Source organism: Dendroctonus ponderosae, unplaced genomic scaffold, assembly GCF_020466585.1.
Source record: "Dendroctonus ponderosae isolate FM_Combo_2020 unplaced genomic scaffold, Dpon_F_20191213v2 Dpon_F_20191213_7, whole genome shotgun sequence".
In the NCBI taxonomy this organism is placed as follows: Eukaryota; Metazoa; Arthropoda; class Insecta; order Coleoptera; family Curculionidae; genus Dendroctonus; species Dendroctonus ponderosae.
In genome coordinates, this window is record NW_026018916.1 from 8,700,631 (window position 1) to 8,723,851 (window position 23,221).

General features: G+C 32.6%; 2 protein-coding genes across 2 annotated transcripts in view; one reads left to right on the forward strand and one right to left on the reverse strand.

Annotated features, from left to right (window-relative positions):
* Positions 1 to 23,221, reverse strand: part of LOC109542857 (pro-resilin) — a 143,767-nt gene that overhangs the window by 119,584 nt on the left and 962 nt on the right. The window lies entirely within an intron of this gene.
* LOC109542904 (choline O-acetyltransferase) lies at positions 3,313 to 22,292 on the forward strand. Its single transcript, XM_019912362.2, has 10 exons — positions 3,313 to 3,525; positions 10,942 to 11,139; positions 16,780 to 17,098; positions 17,167 to 17,337; positions 17,390 to 17,548; positions 17,600 to 17,764; positions 17,830 to 18,029; positions 18,391 to 18,651; positions 19,164 to 19,363; positions 19,484 to 22,292. Exons 1-10 carry the CDS (start codon positions 3,508 to 3,510, stop codon positions 19,725 to 19,727), a joined length of 1,935 nt encoding a protein of 644 aa, XP_019767921.2. The 5' UTR covers positions 3,313 to 3,507; the 3' UTR covers positions 19,728 to 22,292.

The window sequence follows — 23,221 nt, forward strand, 5'->3', positions numbered from 1 at the left end:
AATGAACTTTCGGAGAAACAAAAATAATGTTGATCGACCCATTAAAAACGTTAATCAATGAGCCGTAAAATTCAAATTTTCCAACCACGATCAGCTCCAATTAAAACGCAGTCGTGATTGGCATAATTATAAAATTTTAATTCTTGAACGAGTTTATAAAATATGTGCCCTCCTTAATTATTTGGATAGTGAATAATAGGTAACAATAATTAACTATTAAATGAAGAAATTATCCGGTTAGAACTATTGCAATTTTGCAAATGGCATCGCAAATTTCACTTAGTCCACACACAACATTAACATTATTATGGAAACAAACTTCATATGTTGATATATTTTAAGCAAAATTCTACATTGTACGAAAGAAGACAATTTTTGGAAATAAAAACTCAAGATTACCTACTGTATTTGGAATAAGCTTATGAAAGATGCACGATTGCCAGGCAAATACGTGATCTGTTCGCAACTGTTCACTCTAAACGAAACTTAAACTTGAAGCGAAGAAGCATTAAAACGAACAGCAGATTTGACTTTTTAGACTGAAAGAGCTCTAAATAGTCAAATATTAAGACGACTGAAGCACATCTTGAAAACTTATTTGAAAAGAGTTGAAAGTGAAGATATGATTTAATACACGATATATAAGAATTTAAGCACGTACTAATAGATTAGCAGAAATGATATCGCAGAAGGCATTGACGATATTTTTTATTAATTAATTATTTATGAAGGTTGAGCCTGCTTAGTTAAAGTATCCTCAAAAATCAGCAATTCAACCTGCTTAGTTAAAGTTTCCTCAAAAACCGCCAAGATCCAGGCGAAAGTGTTACAAACCATAAAAGACCGCGACACACTTCGAAACCAGGCGAAACGAGGGAGATAAAACAAACCCCGATACACCCCCATGTGAACTAGCTGGTGGCCTAAAACACAAAACAACACAAGGGATGATGCGACCCCTCTCGGTTATATCGTACCGGCTTATGTCACTTCGCTAATAACAATACAAACAGAGAGATGGGAATCTAACTTTATCCTGCTTTATCCCCAGGAATATTTAAATAAGGAGAATGCCAACCGAGGCTAGAAATCCCGCTAACGTAATTTATTCATTCTATTTCGACATTTTCGCATTGGATGATTCATAAACGTTATGGCAAATTTATTAACTTCCATTAGACGAATCTTTTCAAAATTAAGAACGTTCTTGATGGAAAATGCAATGCTGTTCTCGATTATCTTTGTACTTACCGCAAACATTTTCATTCTAATTTGTATATACGAAACTGTTTTCATTGGGTCTTGATAAAAATGCATTTAATTCAGCTGCAGTTGGATATAGATCAAAGTCGTACAAATCAGATAACAGAGGAACATTAAAATATTAATTTAAAAAATAACTACATTAGTTTCAAAAAACTGATAAGAAAATAAATGTATTGTATAAAATACTTAATAAAGCTCCGAAGCGAAAATTTGGGGCCTCCCAAGAAGAAATCTGGCCAACTAATTTTCTGGACAAATTTTTTGAGAACACTTAAGAGCTTAAGTGCAGCAACAATTTATGAAAAAATCAAGAAATGTCCCATTTTTAAATAGATATATCCCAAAAAAAACAAATTTTAAACAAAATATTATTAATACTTATCATATATTTTCTGTTCCCAATCAGTAAATCCTTTGTTTTTTTTCTAATTTCAATTTCTTCTTTAACACAAAAGACTGCTAGCAAAATTTATAGTGCTAAAATTTTAAGCACAGACACGCTACAAAGTAATAACTAGTGTAAAGAGAATTGAACGCCCTTTAAAACGATTTGCCACTTGACCCCCTTCCCATTTAAGATTCTAAGAGTAACAGCTACCCTTCCTAGGGGGTTGAAACAAGGAGGCTAAAAATATGTATTTAAAGCGTCCCCCTTACAAATGAAATTGACGAGTCTTTCCTATTTTTCATATTTTCAGCTGAAATAAAGATTATTAAGGGTGGGAAGTTTTCACATTAACACCCCGTATACAATTCACAGTTGTTGGATAGAGAATAATGCCAGCAATTCAGATATTTGTTGAAAATTATCTAAAACATCTAAACTATAGATCCTGTAAGCCCATTAGTCTTGAAATTGCAAAGTTTTCAACTGATTTGTGAAGAATAATACCGTTCCATAGATAATAAGGCCGTGTTTATCATATAAAATACGAGAAAACATCAACTGAGCACAATAAACAATTAATTAAAATAGAACGTAAATACAATACGTAATGAATTAAAATAAATGTAAAGAATTATTTAATTTTGTTTTTCAAGATCAACTCAACGTTTCACATATTTGTGCATGATTTCAGATTTTGCCAGTTTATAGAAGATAAAAATGCAGTTTTTTGATAAATAACGTGCTGGTTTATATGGAGTAAATACTGGTGAAAATTATAATAAAATTACCTACTAATAAAACATTTCACAGCAATATTACGAATGGTAGCTCCTCATTGAACGAAGCTATTTTATTCATAACTAAGATACTTCTATTCGATTGTTTTATATTGATAAGCAATTGTTTCACCTAAAAATAAACCTTTTCGAAGTAACAACATTCTCCAGTTGTTACGTTTGTCCATAATGTTTTCGGTCACGCAGTACTCAAATATATCTGTTGGACACGTGCAATGCATCTATCAATATAATGAAACTAGTGAAGTAAACATGAACCCTTGAAAAGGGCTGTTTGAATAAAACGCAGCCACTTAGTGTTTGGGTTTTACCCAAAATTAAGATGCCTATCATCGATGTGTAAACAATTATATTAATCGTCACGATAATACTTTTTGACAAGGTTGGAAATAATTCCATCAAATTGTGCGGATAAATAGGTATAATTAGATTATGTGGGTGTGTGTCCCTTCCTACTTCGCTCCTAATAATAATTAAGTGTGATGAAAAAATGAGTACTAAACAAATAACTTTTGTTTAGTATAAAATTGTATACTACAAAACGCAAAGTTTTACAACATACATGTGACTGCATAAGGCACAGTGGCGACAATAGGCCAAAGCTCCTTCGCGCCATTATGGTGCGAAACTATTTGACGCCAATACTTACGTACTTTAAATCTACATTTTGAGTAATTTTGAGTACATACAATTTTACCTACTAGCAATAAATATTTTATTGCTGGCACACTAGCACACTAAACAGTTGTGTGATTAATTGCAACATTATCGTAAATCATTTAGTCTAAACGCAGATATTATTTTATAGGGTATAAAACCCAGCCAGGGCCAAGTTAAACGTGCATAACTGAATGGTAAATACAATAACTTTCGCCTCAAAATGGAGAATTGTAGTCACGTGGAGGCCTTAACCAATTGAAAAATGGACTAACCATTGTCGCCACTGTGATGTATACAGCCACTGTAGCTATTGCCAATATAAATATAGATGCATTCATTTCGGACGGCTTTTGAGCTGCAAAATTTTTGGTGTAACATTGAGAAACAAAAAACGGAATGCGTCTAATCATCACAGTAAGTAAATATTAATTCACCATTAATTAATCATGTACAAAAATTAGTCAAAAACAGCAAAAAGAAGTGTAATTGCCTAAACAACACATGTTTTTTAAAAACGAGTTTTGATGTGAAAAAGGTCCTTTACTTTTTGGCAAAATTCACATTTTTTGAACGACCTCGTATACGCCCGTAAAAATTTAGAATCTAATAGTTGAATTTCGGTTTTAGACCACGTAGAATTTTTAATGACAAGTGAATTTTTCTTAAGATTAACAATAAAAAAGTTTTCCATATAGTTCCAAATCAAGGTAACACACCATTTACATTAAATTTCAACCCAAGTTGAAACGTTCTTTTCGCTGCATTGCTCATTTTTTAAAAGAGAAAGGGGAAAATGTTGAAAATTATTATTTAATTTTCCTTCAAACGAAATTCTTAAAAACAGTTATTCATTCGATCATAGAATCTGTCCAGGGGCAGCATTTCATAACTAGTCATTAGCCAATAAAGGAAATGATCAGAAAGAGCTATCGAATTATCGTAAAAACCCACTAATTTGTTTTGTACATACACGGTTATACTTAATTTGTTACTTGAAAAATAAAACGCAGAATACATCAACCCGTAAGGAAAAAAACTCGGCTACCGAAGGAACGTGACAGAAATAAAACAGGTACATCAATTAATCAAGAGAATTGCCCGAAGAAAAAGTTTCGCCTCCACAGATAACGATAAATCTGGAAAATATCGCTAATTTATACAATATCGAAAATGTTCGTTCAATCGGTGAAATTTCGAACAAGTTTGAAACAATACTTGCGTTCATTTATATTACTTAAAGTTCCTCTCACATAAAATACAGATATGTTCTAAGTTGCGATATGGATTCAGAGGCTCTAAATAATTTCAAACGAACAATTTACGAAAATTTTTATTGCTTCATTCCTATATACTCTGCAATCAATAAAAATAGTTCACGCTAAACGAGCGAACCTTTTGATCAAATTGATAGCGTTGTTAATATTTATCACAGATCCACCTAATATTCAGAAGTCCTCCATATTGAAAGATTTATATGGATGGCATTAGCTAAAGAAAACATCGACTTGAAAAACAAACTTTTCCTATGAATCTTCTCCCCTACAAAAATCATCAAATATTTACCGGGCCTAAAGAAGGGGGAATGCTTTCCGTCTTATTAATAATAAATTATATCCCATTTAGCCGCTTCCTGCAGGTAGACAGGAGTTCTTTGCAGGATCGTGGGGTGCAGGCCGACTGGCAGACGGCAGGAGAACAGAACAGTGCAGCATAATGGGACACCACGTCATTAAACAAACAGGCGTGGATCTGGGGGTGCGTGCTGCCCCTTTTATTGATGTGTCCTTATAATAGACCAAGAGATATTTTTAAAGGATGAATGGATGGATGTTATGTCGTTATGAGCAAGGTGGAGTCATTCAGAACCACGCAAAGAAACTTCTTTGTTTACTAGATAAATTTTATTAGATCATCAGTCATCTCAGATGATCTGGATCTTAATCCACGTCCAAGTTAATTGATCAAGTGAAATCATAAAACTATTAGATCGATATTATTTTACGTATCGCCTTAAACAGAGAGAACGCAAAAAAGTGCACTCCAACTAGAAAGTGTTAAGTCTAGTTCAGGAAACAAAAGTTGAAAACATGGCAGACTAGAAGCAATAATTTGGAAAAACTTTGAGATTAGAGATTGAGATACACTCTCAATTTTCTATAACTTACTGGAATGTTGTCATTTATTGAATTGTTCAAAAGTTGTCAGTCGAATTCTGCTGAACTAAAGAAAAGCTTACAAAATACCAGAAAAAGACATTAACAAGCGCTAGAAGAGAATTTTGGTATTCGGACAGATCGCTTCCAAAACGCAACAAATCTAGATCCGATAAGATATATGAGCGATAAAATAGATAGTACGAAGAATTTCTCAACAACTGCAAGAGATGCAAAGCGGCAAAATTGATATATTTTTCCATTTTTGGAGTTCATCAAAAATAAAAAAAAAATAGAAATAATTTTTCATGGTAGTCAAATATTTTCAAACTTACTCATTATTACAGACATCAAAGTAACAGATCTTTATTAAAAGTACTTTTATTTTAGATCCAGTATTCAAAATTGCCTCAACTGAGTGTTGATTGGCGAGTGGTGAGTTGTAAAGGCGAAATTATTTTAAGTTTACAAACTCATTTTCCAGTCAGAAAGGGCTGTGTTATATCCCAACGCATTTTATACTTCAATCGAATAAACTTAACAAATTTGAACAAGAACTTTAATCAAAGGAGCAATTTTGATTAACTCCAAAACTTAGCGTTACCAAGACCTTAAAATTGCTGTATTTGAATCAAAGAAATGTGATCTTACGTTTCCAATACGTTTTCAAAATAAAAACTTGTTAACTTTAGCGCAGGCAAACACGAATACCGACGGGAATATGAACATGAATTTATATTGTAATGAGATTTGTACACAAGCTAAGAAAGAGAAGGTCAGAAGAAGGTTCTTATATAAAAATATAGGAAAATTCGCAAGTGGAAAGTTCCGGAATTTCACAACATTTGATGGAATTTACATGCAACATAGGGATGTAAAGTATATACGTGTACGTGTGTATACTTAAGTTGGCAAGATGTGGGAAAGTTTTTTAGTAATAATTTTTATTCTTTATAAGAGTTCTACATGTTCTCAAATTCAACAACGATACGAGTACTATCATATATTAAATATCGACAGTTTACGTCTTAGAATCGAGCTTCTATTGATTGGTGAAGTCCTACTACTTGAAACTAAGTCTTGGTTTCAAAAAAAAGTCGTCGACGTTGAATGTATTATCTCGCATGCCACATTCTCCATATTTAACAATTGGCTTTTGTCTTAAAATTTTTGTTTGAGGCTATTTGCATAAAGTACAAAAAGAAACGATGCGAATTAAAGTTAATTAAAGTTAAATCAGAAGCACATGAAAATAAAATAACAACCAATGTAGCTCCGGGAGATGGCAAAAAAGGCAAAAGGAAATTAAATCATGTAGCCAAAGATGAGGATCGTAGTATAAACTAGGTCGTATAGACTTACCTGAAAAAATATGTAAATGGTAGCATTCAAAGGAAAGCCGAAATTAGAACGTATAAAAGCCTTTGACTCAATGATCACACTTGAAAAAACATGCGAAACTATAAACGAAAGAACCCAATAGAATTGATTCTAGAAGAGTTAGCAGATGCTTTAAATCAGTACATAAAAGTAATTTGACATTTTTCAAAATAAATAATGAAAAAGTTGGTAAAATGTTATATTCCAGCTTTGGTACTCCCTTACTAAAGTTGTCCGCGTTCAAATAAAATTGACATTTTAAAGGGCAGGATCCATCAACTTAGCGACTTAATTATGTTACCAGAATGAATGAAAGGAAGACAGCTTTAATATGTCTTTCGGTCTCAGTGTTTAATTTGACAAATTAAAGCGCTTGACTCCCCTTAAAGCTAACTGATCTATGGTAATTACCATGATTAAAGTTTGCGTTCCGGTTGGTTGCAAAAGCTTGAAAGGAATTCATTTTCGAAAGTACATTTCCCGACTTTTTACAGCGGATGGTTAATTTACTGAAATAAATCAATAACAAGTTAAAACGGATAAATTTCCGTGTTCAATGTTGAGTGCTTTACTGTTTTACTAGGCAGTTTGAGCTTTACGTGCTACCTAATTGCGCTTATTTAAGTTTGGAGACATGCATAGAGATAGCATATATAAATTGCTTAATAAAAGGTTTATATAAACTGCATTTTTACTGGAATTACCATCAAAATCGATGTCAATGGTAAAGTATACAGAACGTATAAGTATACCAACATAGAATTGACTCAGTTAATCAAATGCACTTCTTCTCCCATTTTCTTTCTTTAAATTGGCTTTCTTTATGTTAGAAGCTTTCATTCAGCGTGTTTCAAATTTGAGATAAAGCGTCATCAACGTTCATTGGATAAACGAAAAAATTGATTCAACTGAATAGCGTTTGTTCAATTCATAGTAAGAACCAGAAATGGAAAAAATTCCTAATCAAATTAATAACGTTTCTTCAATAAATTTTCGGAATGTTCTTCATTAACTAAGTGTCTAACTAAATGTGAATTATTTCAGCGCACATTAGTCTACACTATTGTAGAACTCTTCAATGGTTTCCGATTTGGTCATAAAAACTTGAGTATTCCAGTCCATTGATGTTAAATCCGGAGATCTCGGAGACCATTCAACGGGTTCTCCCCGACCAATCCATCTGATTGGAAATACATTGACCAGACATTTACGAAAATGTTTTGCAAAACGAGGAGGTTTTGTTGAAAACCAATTTTTCTATTAGGGACAACCGCTTCATCCGGATCAATCAACAGAGTAACCAAATTCTGAACTACTTTTTCCTTTTAGAATTTTAAATTTTCCGTTTAATTAGATGAATATCGGTTCTATTGTTTGATCATCAATTACCCACTGACTTTTTCTAGATGTTGGGTATAAACTTATCTTATCGTGTAGAATTTTTTTACGATTTACCTCACCATTTATAATAAACGTTGATCATATGTTATTCGACTTTAATTCTAATTGGCACAGTCACACACTGATTTATGAGCAGAGAAACTGACAATAAGTGATTATGTCGAACCACACAATATCCAAACTTTTGACTATAAATAATGACCAACGACAAGAAACCAGTAACAAACTGCACAATTCGGCTGGTAAACAATGCTAATTGGGACCACCGTATTATTCGAATGATTCAGGGGATGTTAATTGGTGTAGCGCCCCTTACACAGAATCTTTTTTGCACCCTCCGTAACCTCTTTGGCGCTAAGAAAGTTTCCACCAGCGGGGCGTCAGAAGTTTTTTTATTAGCATTGAGTTGACCTGATGTTGAGTCAGTGGAAAATTGCCAAAAGGACCTTAACATTTTACTAAAATATCATTCGATGTACCCACGCTTCATTATGTTTTAATATAATCAATTTAAAAAAATATATAGTTAAATATCCGAGATGCGTGTGTATATTTTAATACAAAAAGAAGGTAATTATTAGTTTTAAGACTCGACTCACAATTGTTCATGATTAAAAGTCAACAATATCTCATCAGTCAAACATCAGGTTTAAGGTTTAATAAACATTTTAGCAAATTAAATACTGTAAAATGTAAATGTATGGAAAACGAATTTCTAAAAAGTATCTAATACGCGGCAAACCTTACGTGACAGTATATAAAACAGTAACTGATGAAAATGAACAAGTAACTATCAGATGAAAAACAATTATGCGGTAATTTGATAAAATTGCCTTATAAATTCAATCATCTAGAATAATCCTGACAGTCTTTACGAATATGTATTAAACAGTTGATAAAGCGAACTTAATATAAATCGATTATAATTAACTGATCCAAAACATACAATTTATTGGATCTCTTTATGATGGATAACTAGAATTGTAATGAAAAAAGTATAATACTTATAATTGCCATCTATCCCTTCAGCCTTAAACTTGGATTGGCGAATTGTTAAACTCTTTTTTAATTTATAATTTGAATATGAATTGAAAGAGAAGTTCAACAGCAGAAGAAAAACAACGGAGAATTATTTTTTTATTAACCACTTGTAGGTATTTTTGCTAATATCGTTATCCTAAGGCAGTTTAATGATAGTATAAGCTGATTTTTGCTCATGTTTGTACCTTAGTATAAACGTGATAAGATATGGGGATTGATAAATAAGACGAAAAGTTTGGCTAAAAATTGATAAATAAAATTTAAAAAGCTAGCTAGAAATAACAAGATTTAGGTACTATTGCTAGTTACCAAGTTCATGCACAGGAATTATGTTTTAATTATAAATATAATTAATTACCAAAAATAAACATATTACGGACATGCGACACAAATGATAAGTGCTTGAATTTGATAGAATTAATAGCGTCAGAGTCGAGTTTTTTGGTAAATAATTAACTATTGTAAAAAAATTCAGCTCGTAACCAATTAAAAAGAATTTCTAAGAATAGTCAATTCTTAGTTGTTCATGTCTCAGAATATTCAAATCAAGTTATGAATGAACAAGACCTAGAGAAATGTCTCTCAAATTTTGTATGGCAATAAATATGAAACCGAAATAAGAAAATGATGTTTGCATATATATTCTATACAATATTATATTTTTCGTACTGTGCTTTCTGCAACCAATTTAAGTTTTTTGTATTCTTCATCAAAATGTCTGCTTTTAATAAGGAAATCACTGAAATTGTCCTCTCCTTTTAATTTATTGATAAAGTTTTCATCACATCCACTTTTATAGCGTACGTTTTATGCGACCCTTGGCGCAAATGTCATTTATAGTATCCAGACTCCCTTGGCATGCATATATGGATGATTCCGAAACTAAATTACAGAAGAGAGATCTACAAAGCGATACGTGCCCACGTTATGCTATCTGAACGGCTTTATTCTCGCCGACATTATTCGTAAAATATGCAAAATAGCCCTTTTAAAATGTTATCGGGATTGGATTACTTGATGAAGACTGGCAGGTCTGGTTGGCTCTTCTGTGGTACATACAATCTAGTTTTCCAGTATACACTAAATTGAGAAATTCGTAATAACTGACGAGAACAGAAACTATGGTTTCCAGAAGAACGAATCTTTTAGAAGATTTATTGAAGAAGTGATCCTAAAGAAAATTCACATAGAAACAACTGAAAAAACAACAACAACAACAACAAACAAACTGAGAAGATTGAAAATATAACAGACCTAATAAACACAGCAAAATATGCAGTTTTGAAATGGTAGGAATTTCTTGTAATTGCGGCAAAGAAGAGCTCCGAACATATAACGACCAATTTTAAGTATTCTAGAATATTCAATTAATACAGTCAATATTTTCTAACATCAAACAAATTCGACATACAAACTAATAATATTTTTATGTGATTTTTTATGTAAACATATCCAAACGAAAACTTCTTCTAGGAAATATTTTACTTTAAGATAGCCAAAACACTGAAGCCTGAATACCAAAAATATTTTTCGAAGCAATGAACTTGCCGAACGCAAACCATCAAACAAAAGACGAAAATCTATAAAAATTAAAGCAGAAAATTAAAGAAGGTGAATACAAATAGGTATAATTGTACCTGGAACCAAAAAAACGAAATGTAAACCAAAATTCTTAAAAGTAAAACGTAATACTCCAAAGTAAACTTTTTTGCCCTTGCAGAACATACGATAAATATAATTTTAAGTTTGAAGCAGATTTAGAATTTCCATATCCGATGAACAATCAAATCAAATCTGCCGTTTACTTGTGCTCGAGTGTAAACCTTTTGTAAACGTTTCTTTATTTTTATTGCAGGAAACCATATTACCAAAGCTACCAGTTCCTCCATTAGAAGATACGATGCGAAAATACCTCAATACGTTACGTCCTTTACTCAACGAACATGAACACGAACAAGTTAAGAAAATTGTGGATACATTTGCTGGCGATGGAGGTCTGGGAAGAAAATTGCAGCTGTATTTATTGAAACGAAGAGAGAACATGGATAATTGGGTAAGCTCCATTTCATTCAATTAGGCAATCAAGGCGAGTGCTCAGAAAATGTTTTTTTTTATATAAAACGACCGGTCGAAATAATGGAAGATCGAGTAGAAATAATAAAAGTAAAGACTTAAATTTAAGCTTCAACTAAACCACAAAGGGGCATTGTGTTTGAACTGGGCTCGGAAGATTCAAGTCGTTTTAATCTTCGCAGCAAACACTAACTAATTCAGCCGGGATCCAATTATATTCCTCGATCTCCCTTTGCAAATTCTTGTTTACTGAGGATTTGGCATAATTTTTATCACCGTTTGTGCCGCCGTTCTTTCTATTGAAAAATATTGAAAGTACTTTCCCGCATGGTTTTTAAATACTAAATCTGACCACTTAATGGAAAATATGTGTATGTGATCTGTTCCATTTATTAAATGGGACACCAATTTGATGGCTTTTTAAGTTATTACTTAATTTTATTTTATTATGTTTTTAATATTGTTACATGTCCGAGGCAATATGATATGAGACGAACCGAATTGGGTCTCAAAATGTGTGCAGCAATTTGTTGCCTGCAATTTAACTATTTATATACTTACTAGTGTCTTGTGTTTGCTAGATTTTACAAGGTGCCTGATAAGTTATGACAAAAAAATTAAAGGCGGACTTCTGGGTAAAAACAATACGATTTAGCACAACTTACTTCAGACGAAAAGTGAAAGAAACAGAAATACAGGGAGTCAGGGTGATTTTTTGTAATGGTTTTTTTCAAATAGCTCACGAACAACTTAGAGTTTTTTGCTAAAATTATTCATGGGTTTCCGAGGGTGACCAACCAATTTGATTAACAACTCAGTTTTAACCGATTTTTCAGAAGGCGCCACATGCAGAAGACAATCCGCTTTAAAATCGCACTAACTTTTTTTCTAATACTGCTAATACTTTTAAACGAAACAGCTATTCTCTGTGGGATGATCGGTTTTTAAGATATTTGCAGCAAAAGCCTTCGGTGCGATGCAAATATGAAAATATTTATTAAAATTAAACGTATTTATGACTGGACTGAGAGAGGGTAATGATAATTTAATGAGCAATGATAATTTCTTAAACACAAAAAATACATGATCACACTAATAAAAAACGAATCAGCTTTTGCAAAAAGAATGAGAATGACGTCGATTAACTACGATACATTTACTCACACATTTATTAAACGCTCTTCTAATTTAACAAAATTATATGTTTATTTCAACATGTTTCCGCAGCAATTTGAATTTTTATTAACGGTTCTAATAATTCGTCTTGAGCATCTATCGTTTCTTTTTTTTCTCTCGTTTTCTCGCAAGTTTGTCATATACAATTTTAGCCCTTTAGACCATTTCTAACCATTGTTTTTGCATGTTCGGTTCGGCGCTCTTGAGGATGTTCGCTTGTAATTTGACGCGTAAGTTTTGTTTCCTTTTACTTTGTTTCGTCTGCGTGATATCCTCCAGGTTGCCTACTGTTGCTTTGTTTGTTGCTTTTTAGTGGCCCTGATGATGGCGTAATTGTCGAACGCGCTTGGCCTTAATTTATTTATTAATTTATATATTATTTGCCTCCGTTTCGTTTTTATTAAACATGCAAGAAAATACTTCCAACGCAAACAATAATTAACTTTTTACTCAAGAACTAAAATACTGCCTTGACATAGACATTTTATGAGACAGCGAATAAATGCGAGCGATTTTAAAATAACAAGATTGTAAAAGATGATTGTTTGATTGGATTATAAAATATTTAAAAATTAACTATCATCGATCTGGTTACCAAATGATTGTCCGTAACCGAATAATATTGATGCCCTAATATCGGACCTGACACCATATATGTTTAACATTTATTCAGCAATTTAGAATAACAGCGATAGTATATGTCGCTGTTCCTCTAGCCCTTATCGAATCCATTCTAGAACTCCCTATTGAATGTAGGAATACATCCAACAGAACTAAATAAATTATTTAGTCTTATAGCTAAACGCAAAAGTGTACGAGAATTAAAAAGCTTAAAAATCTGGAAAGATAGCAGCTTGCACGCTAATTTCGGGTTTGAATAATTAAAGATCGGAATGGTAGTGAAAATATTGTCCAAACCACTTTTTCCAAGAGCAATAAATTGTTAAGCTTTTCTTTAAAGAATTATATTTAGTTACTTCTCAACAGCTTATATTTTACTTGTTATTATGAACAAATATTAACAGTTTTTTATATACAGATTTCTGAACATTATGAGATTATAATTCAAGTTATACTCGCATTTGTTACTGTTGTAAAAAATATTTGCCATACAAATTAAGCTCATCAAGTCGCCAGTGAAGCAAATAATCCCGCCCCAAGTATTTGCACATCAATTAATCAAAAAAGACTACGACGAGACGACTAACTGGGGTAACACGTAGTCTGAAAGAGTGAGCTTACGTTCCAATCCAATGATCAAACAATTTCTGAGACTAACAAGATCAGTCATGCTCGGAAAACCCCATGTGCAAAAGGCCGATGCAGATTTGATAATTGGGCGTCTTGGTAATAGGGTAAATATTCCTCTCGGGTAATAGTGTAATAAATTGGTGCTTCGCAGAACTACTAATATTGATGTTGCAGATTGGATAGCAAATTTGTAGTCACAGGATAATTATATTCAACATTGATTTTATTTTCTGCTTACCTAGAGAGTTATAAAACAGTGTAAACCGTCAGATGTGTTCGACTTTAATGCGGAGAATATTTAAACTTCGGACTAAGCCGAGAATGCCAGAGATTAACTATTTGATCGCAAAAATTACTATTTATTTAGAATGGTTTTTAAATCAGTTAGTTATAGTTTTTCTTCTTAAAGTCGTTTTTAATGCAATTGTTATAAACTTTCTGTCTCAATTTGGCACTGAACGGAGAAAGCAGAACATTTATAACTGATATACGGACGAAAGCCATAAGGGTAGTAAAAAGGAACTATTAAGTGGCTATATAACCTTTCGAATAACGGCGAATGACAAATAAAATAACTGCATTCAAGAAACTGTACCCTTTCAACAAATTTTTATTTGAGAATGGAGCAAAAGAACATGCTACTTAGCGTGATCATTTTGCTTTCCTATACATTAAGAACTTTTAGCTAGCTTTAACAATGTTAAAAGATTATTCTATTTAAAAAACGTTTTACCATAAAATGTTCATTCAGTATATTTTGCTTTTCACACCCAAACTTTTTATGATATAACTAAAATAAGCGACAAGGCCCTGGGACAGATAGCGTCGATGTGACTGTGATTAAAAACGTGGAGACACTTGAAATAAGTGGATAAACCTGTAATCCAGTGATATTCCCAATATAATACTTTAAGTCCCAAAAATAATTGATTTTGAAAATCAATTACCTCAGCAAAATTGTTTAGCAAAATCTCTGTTTTGTAAGATGAATTAAATGATACTTGGTGATTTCGTTAAAAATAAGCTTTAACTTGAATTAGAGCTTTTTAGGTTCAGATGAAGCGTGAATTTAACTTGACTCTAATTTTAGAAGATGTGGACATTATATTGCAAATTAAAACCGAAAATTCGATAACCATGATATTTGAAAAATAACTGAATATTAAAACGCAACAACCTCTAACAAATCTATGTTGTGGATAAGTTTTATGCAGCGGATTCATTTTTTCAAAGCCGTTTTGTTTTTTCACCAGATATTTCGCCTCAAAATATTTAGTATTTAAAAAAAAAACAGTTTCTTCACGTCTTCTATTACGGATTGAAAAAAAGCGATTATAGAGATATAGAGAGAAAAAGAGAGTATTATATAAAACTATTATTATAGTTCACAATAAAGAAAGAATTCTTTATCCATCAGAGATCATTCTTTACCCATCTTTATCTATCATCTAGAGAGTATCCTACGACACACTTCGTCTGGAGCTCTTGAAAAATACGATTAATATAGAAATTAATTTAGAAAAGTTTCATTGACATTTCGGTAAAAAACCTGTTAACTTTATCAAAAAATACCTAAAAAATGGTTAATCAATAAATTGCTAAACACGACTAAGTGAATACAAATACATATGTTAGATTAGTTATAAGCAAAATTAATTAAATATGTTGATTACAATTTAATTTCGGTGTAACGGGGTCTCAAAGTTTCAGAACTTCTATCGGGAAAACGGTATAAAATATTGAAGTAATTATTCGAACGATTTCCATGGCACGCTTCGAGAACTGTTTTCATATTTAGTTCCAAAACGAACAACTAAGTGCTCTTGAAGTTTAACACTTATTTAAAAAAAACCATTTGAAACAAATGAACCTTCAGTAAAACTTTTTCGATAAATCGCTTCGGGAACTGCCTGGTTCTAATTAGATGTACTAAAATAGATCAACAATTCACCTGAAATGCGAAAATAAGTGCGCTACCATTTTCAAAAAAACGCTATATGAAACCCGCGAAAAGTCAATTGAGAAGCCACTCACAAAATTTACAAATCTGCACATGCAAACAGCATAAATGCTATCATTTTTTTAACTGCCACCCTGATTGCCATCTACTTCTACAAAATAAAATGCTGTCCAGATCCAGACCGTTAAAATTTCCTAAAACCCAATTTTCCGTCAAAAACTCATCGCAAATGAGCGACTCAACTTCAGCCTGATACAGCCTGAAGGGCTCTGGATACCAAAAAAAAACTGGGATGGTTGGACGAATCCTGATCGCTTAAAATCGTTAATTTTAATCGTTTGGCAAAAATAAGTGGATCAGAATGTGAAATTTGAAAAAACTGCGCGATCTCTAAATGGAAATCCAGAGCGGCTTGCAACCTTTTAGGGCGCTAATTGCGAGACCAGCTCAAAGTAATAATATAAATTCACATACATTTAGGCACTTTAGTCTGGATTCGAGGGTATTATTAACTTCAAAAGCAGCAAAAGCTGAAATTGACACCAGAAAACCAATAGTAAAATAGATAATTAAAAATATATTCGCAGCAAAATACTCCTATTTTACGTGACAACCCTGCCCATCGAAATCATTGGAAAAGGGAGCAAAACAAGTTTAATTTTGAAAATCTGAGTAAATCCCCATTAATAATACAAGAACCCTTTAGTTTCGAATGTATAAACAGACAAGCATCATACAATTGATAAAAATTATCTGGCACTACAATAAATGTGTACATCACAGGAAAAAGACATTTATTTTGCATTTAAACGGGAAAACGTCGAAAATCAGACTTTAAATAACTTTTACAAAAATGAAATAGGAAAATTCTTAAAACCCGATCCGGAATCCATCGTCGTTCCTCGTCGAATAAATACTATATGCAACAATATCATACAATAGTCAATAATATCTGATTTTGTTTCGCATACGCTCATAATTGATTACTTTGCTGGTTTTTATACAGGGTGGTTATCATTTAATGTGACTACATCCACTGACACCGTGTATCTCAGAAACTTTCAGACTTTTTCTGCTTGATCAGACAATTTTCCTGAAACGCAACACTTTTGCCCAAAGAATATGACAATGGACTTTGGCACATTATTTGAGAACCACCAAGTATATTGCACTATTTAATCGTACATGTAGGATAAGTTTTTGAAAAGTCCACAGAAGTGTTTTTCGTTTAAGGCTTATGAGTACTGGTTGAACGACATGTATCTCAACTACAGAGAGCCGATTGTAATTAACTCCAATCCAGGAATGGTGTTTACACCCAGAAAATTTACAACGATTCTGGATGTTGCTCGATTCACAGCTCGACTCATAGATGCGGCTCTAACTCACAAAGACATCCTCAATAGGAATGCCTTGCCCATAGAAAGAGCAACGTCCCGTGAACCTGGCCAGGCACTTTGCATGACTCAATACTATCGAATTTTGGGCTGCTGTAGAATTCCGGGACGCAATAGAGATTCTCAGTATATAACCGAACTGAAGAAAGAGTTTAGTAAGTAGAACATCTAGAAGCGTAGATTCACAAAGCTTTAAACCCTTAGACAAAATGTATGATTTTAGGTCAAACGAGCGAACATATTATAGTGTTATGCAGAAATCAGCAATATTGTGTTCCGATTCAAGCTGGTGATAGAGGACGATTGAACGAGGATGAAATTTGTGCTCAACTTTTGTATATTCTGGACGACGCTCCTTTGCAAAGTAATATTGCACCTGTTGGAATTTTAACTGGTAAGAAATTTTAGTTCTTTCTGACAGTACCTATTTAATGATGAAAATTTAGGTTGGAAACGTTCACTATGGGCTGATGCTAGAGAGGATCTAATGAAAGAGGAGCGAAACCGCAGAAATTTGGAGCTGATCACCAAGAGCCTCCTGATAGTCTGTCTGGATGAAACTCTTCCAAGCTCCTTTAATTGCAGGCTGCAAAAAGGGGGAGCAGGTACGATCTAAAAAGTGTGAAAAACGATTTGCCAAAACACCACATTTTTAGGATTTACAGTTGTAAATAGAGACGAAAGCAACCTAGCGCACCAAATGATTCACGGCGGAGGCTCTCAACATAATTCAGCAAACCGATGGTTCGACAAAACAGTTCAGCTTGTAGTTTCAGGTGATGGTGCCTGCGGCTTATGCTATGAGCATTCTATGGCAGAAGGTAGTGATAGATAATTTATTCCCACTGCGGCAATAGAAACAGTAATCCTTTAATGATATTTGCAGGAGTTGCAGTGATTCAATTAGTGGAAAGTTTATGGAAACATGCCGAATCTTTGCCACCAACGTCCGAAGTCCCATCTACAGGAGGAAGCCACTTGCCACCACCAGAAAGACTGGAATGGATTTTGGAAGCTACAGACTTGAAACGAATTGAGCAAGCAGCAGAAGTGGTGGATAATTTAGTTAAAGATCTAGATTTTCAGGTACTAATTGATCATTTTTGTGCGAGGCAGATTGTCAACAACAATATCAAACATTTATGAAGGAGAGTGGTAGATTTATTTTGATTCCTTTATCAAGGTGCGAAGTTTTTTAAACTCAAAGAATACATTAATGTGCGAAGAATTCTACTTTCTTATGTTGCACTGGATATTTGTTGGTGGATAACTGCTCGGTCAAGACTCTTTCAAAATTTTATTGTAGACTTTAGGTAGAGTTCTTACTTTTTTAATATTTTTTAACAGTTCTTCTTAAGCGTTTCTCATTATTTAAGCGTGTAATCTTTATTGGCTTAATCTACATAATTTTACATCCCTATGCTTGAATTTGTCATTATTATTCTAGGTTTTTCGATATACTGGGTATGGTAAAGATTTTATAAAATCGTGCAAAGTAAGCCCAGATGTCTATATCCAACTGGCCCTGCAACTTGCCTACTACAAGCTTTATGGAAAGTTAACTGCGACGTATGAAAGCGCTAGCACCAGAAGATTTTTGCTTGGTCGAGTTGACTGTATTAGATCGGCCTCACCTGAAGCTTTGAAATGGGTCACGGCTATGTCACAGCCCAAAGAAGAAACTGATTATGATATTGGAAATAAAAAGGTATATTTACAAAATGTATACGATAAATAAAAAATTCCGAACACTTTCTAAAAAACGTATAGCAGCTGAATCAAAGCAGCAAAATCGCAAAACCTCTTGCCACACTAAGCTGACGCGTTAAGATTTAAGAGGCCCGTTTCGGAATAAATGGATGAAGGTAAAAGAGGAAGTTGTTCGGAAGAAAGAAAAATAGAGCTTAGAAATGAAAACCTCTGATTTTGACACGTATTTAACACCATAAAGAAACAAAACGAAAAACGATTTCCTTAAGCGTGAAAACAAGAATAATTCCTTTAGAAAATAAAGAATTTTGCAACTTAATTGTCAGATCACAGAGAGTGACAAAATAAACAGAGCTATCAACTTGTAATGAAACATGGTACCATCAACCAATCTGGAAATGGCAACAAATAATTCCAAATTAATTCACTTTTTGCAAATTTTAAATTTCAGTGCGGCTACTTGAATCTTTTCTTCGTTATTTGCTTATCACTTGCTAATTCGCGTTTCAGGTAACGTTTCATTTGGTCAGCGATGACCAAAAGTATGAGCTCTGGAAGGAAGCAGTAAAAACACAAACCAAGGAAATGGTGGACAATATTCTAGGACAAGGAATTGATATTCATCTTCTCGGTCTTCGAGAAGCTGCTAAGGAAACTTCCCCCACAGCTGCAAGCTCACTGCCAGAAATCTTCACGGATCCCTCTTACAGGTGAGTCTATTCTTTACAATTTTTTTTGGGGAACTTAAACCAACAACTTAACGCTTATAACAGTTTCTGCTGCAGCAAAATCTGAAGCAAACTGTCTAATATGCCTTTCAATGTTCTTAGACTAGCCAATAAATTCTTACTATCAACAAGTCAAATAGCAACAAGTTCGAATTCGTTCATGGGTTATGGCCCAGTTGAAGCAGATGGATACGGAGTCTCGTACAACCTTAAAAGTGACCATATAATTTTCTGCTTATCAGCATTTTGGACATCGGAGGTAACCAGCACCAGCAGATTTGCACAATCTTTAGAAGAAAGTTTACATTCCATGCAGGTTTTACTAAATAGACCCAATGGAACTTAGGGGATGTAAAGTAACTGATGGGTTTATTCAGAAAGCTGCTAAATGTGAATATTAAGTTTGAAAAGAAATTTTCAGCTAAATAGTTGGAGACAACAATGTCATTATTTATGTGTTAATAGGTTGATTACATTTGATTGTTACAGGATTTATCAGCTAAAATTGCAGCCAAAAAGTAGTTTTGAGGTGTACAAATAGTAACATCACTATGCATACACAGATGCGGCGAACTTAAAACTTTAAATATCTCAATAAGGAATGATTTTAGAATATTCTATCAAGAGTCCATTAAGAAAAAACACGAATCCGAACATAAATAAGTGTTTATAACTGAGCAGTAAAAAACATCCCATTTTAAAGATGATCTGCATATGCTTTACTATTCAATGTGGACAGAAAGATGAATCAAGTTTATTTTGCGAAAATATTGGCTTAGTCGCGAGAGAAGTAAGTATAGACCTTGTCACAAAGGGTAGTTTTTATTGAACAAATGATTTTACAAATGAATTATTTGATTAACAACTCGTTTAAAGTAATAACTAAGTATTTTCTATAAACACCCGTTATTTTCAAAGCAAGTTTAATACGTGGTCGCCCCTTTAAATTTTACATTTTATTGCGGTAAGTTGCAACGTAATACAATTTTCCAAATGAAGAAAGCATTATCACGAAATAATTCAAAAGCATCACTTGACTGCATAGTAAAGTATTACAATTTTTTTGGTATTATTCATATTTGGGGGCTTACTGAACTCTTTCAACATTTTACTATATTGTTCACTTGATATAAGAAAGTTAGTTGTTATGGTTTTTTAAAGAAATAAAACGTTATTTCAAAGTTTGTTAAATTTGCATTTGCTATATGATTATTGTTAGATTTTATGACGTAACATTAGATTGTAACATTATTACGCTTATTTTTGGTATTTTTCTGTGATTTTTCCTAGTGTCGATAACTATAAAAGATTTATTTACAATGTTTAGTACTCACATACGTATATGGAGAATTTGTTGATCTTATTTATGTATTATTAGGCTTAGGTTCTAGGATTAGGATTGTACCGATTTAGGAAACGAAACTAAACATATCATTTTGAGCTGTATAAACAATAACATATAGTATGTTATAATTTAGATAAATATAAAGCCTGTATTTTAAAGGTATATTACTCAATTATCAAATTTTGTAAATTATGTAAAATGTTGGGACGAAAAAATTTCAAATCTTCAACAGGCAAAATTAACCCTCGCCAATTAAAATTGAAAATTAGTCAATAATTTGTCGCCTAAACTTCAACATTTCATATAGCTTACCATTGATAGACATCATATACATATCAGATATTGTCAATAGTGTGATGAATATAAACATATCTAAAGCTTAAAGACGGATATTTACATATAGTTTAAATAGACCTTCTTATATAAGAAGTAACAGTTTAGAACGAAGATTTACATTGGTAATTATTGCTTCGAAGATATTGAAATATACAGGGTGTTAAATAATATTATGCCCAAACGCAAGGGGGTGCATCTGTAGATTATGAACTTCATTATCTAGCAACAAAGGAAAAGTATGTGTTGTTCAAAGGACACGAAGTAATTGTCAGCGTTTACAGAATTATATTTTTTAAACTATTAATTATCGACTAATTAATTTCTTAATTTATTTGCTGATTGACTTTGGTTTTAATGGGAAAGCTTTTCAAACTACAACTTGAACTTAATTAAATAGTTAAGAAATCATCGTTAAAATATCTGTACCATACAATTCGAAAATTGTTCTTAAGGTAAAAGCCCGGAAAATTAACCATTATACTCACACTGGAAAAACCTCAGACATTACGGAAACTTGTAACGAAAGCTTTGTGAATGCACATTGGAATAAAATGTGTTTGTTCTAAAATCAAACTCAGATCTACTTCACGCCATCTTGCCATTATGTAACACTCTGTATATTAATTTTTAGACATTTAAGTATAGATTACGAAAGCTGTGACCCAAAGTCCATGAATAAGCAGTATTTAGAAGTAAGTTCCGATTGAAACCTATTATATCATTGCAACGTATATCTAAATTAATACTTATAAATAATCAATTCTAGTCAATGTTATAGACTGTATATAGTGTTAGAATTGTCGTGTATTAGCAATATGAAAACTGTAAACCATATTTTGTAGAATTACTTTCAATAATAATATAATAGTTTAATTATTTATGTAAATAACAAAATATGATATCGGACTGTCACGCAAATTACATTAATTAAAAAAGCTAGAATCTATTGAGTTAACCTCGTGGAAGAACGGTTTAGTCAAGTAATTATCAATATTTAGTAGGTATTTTTCAAATGTATAGATTTATTTTTATTAAGGTAAATAGATTATTTCAGAACACCTAACAGTCAAATAAGAAGTTCCTCAACGTTTAATGTTATTAGGTTTCTAATTTTTTTAAAAGGATAAGTTGGATAAACCTTAAGCAAACACGTAATTAAACGTAAAAAGTGTATTTTAATATCAAATGTTCGTGACAAACAAATTTTTTAAATGTTTTTGTTTCAATACTGGGCTCCGAACTAGTGAAAATTAAACAACTTTAGTTCTCACATTTAGAAATGTTTTCCGGGCTTTGAAGCCGTGGTCCATGGGAATTTCTGATCTCCCGTGCTTTCCGACTAAGACTTCAGTCTTAGTCGCATCACTTCGCCCACTGCCTCATCGCCATTGATAATGTCCACCGCAGTTGTGGACGAAACGTCAGGAAAAAATTCCTATGGACCACGGCTTCAAAGCCCGGAAAACATTTCTAAATGTGATTTCACTGGCCGTGGAAGCCTTCATAGTCTAGTAACTTTAGTATTTTTGAAAATATTCAATGACACTGATTGGTTGATTTGCACGTAATATAACGGTTGTTTCTTACTAATGTTAATTTATTCGCTTCTATTTCATTCGGTACTTATTCTTTCCTTCCAGGATATGTAAAAATATTTACTTGATTGTCGAAAGCCTCAGACCTTAAACTATATTTAAGGGTACCTATATAAAAAGACCATTTGAATTTTATACAATTTAATTGAATTTAATCCAGTTTATACGTATACACCCCCATTCCTCTCTTTTTGTTAAATAAAAAGTATTAATTAAACAATTAGATTGTCCAGAAATCCACTATTTTGCTTATGATAGCTTGCGAAACTTTGCCATAATTACTCGGTATTTTATATATTACACTTTCCCATTCATTAAGCCATAATTTGAGCAACAATGGGATTTGAAAAGAACAACGATAATATTAAAACCAAAGACCTACTCGACAAGTATAGTCAAATAAGTAACAAATAAATTATATTTGTACTGATTGCTCCTCAAAAGCCAACAAAAAGAAAAAGGCGACAAGACTGCATTCAAAACCCGACAGAATATTAAAAGTCGGACAGTGAGAAGCCTCCATTAAGAAGGGAAAAAATGTAAACATTTATATTCGCATTTAAG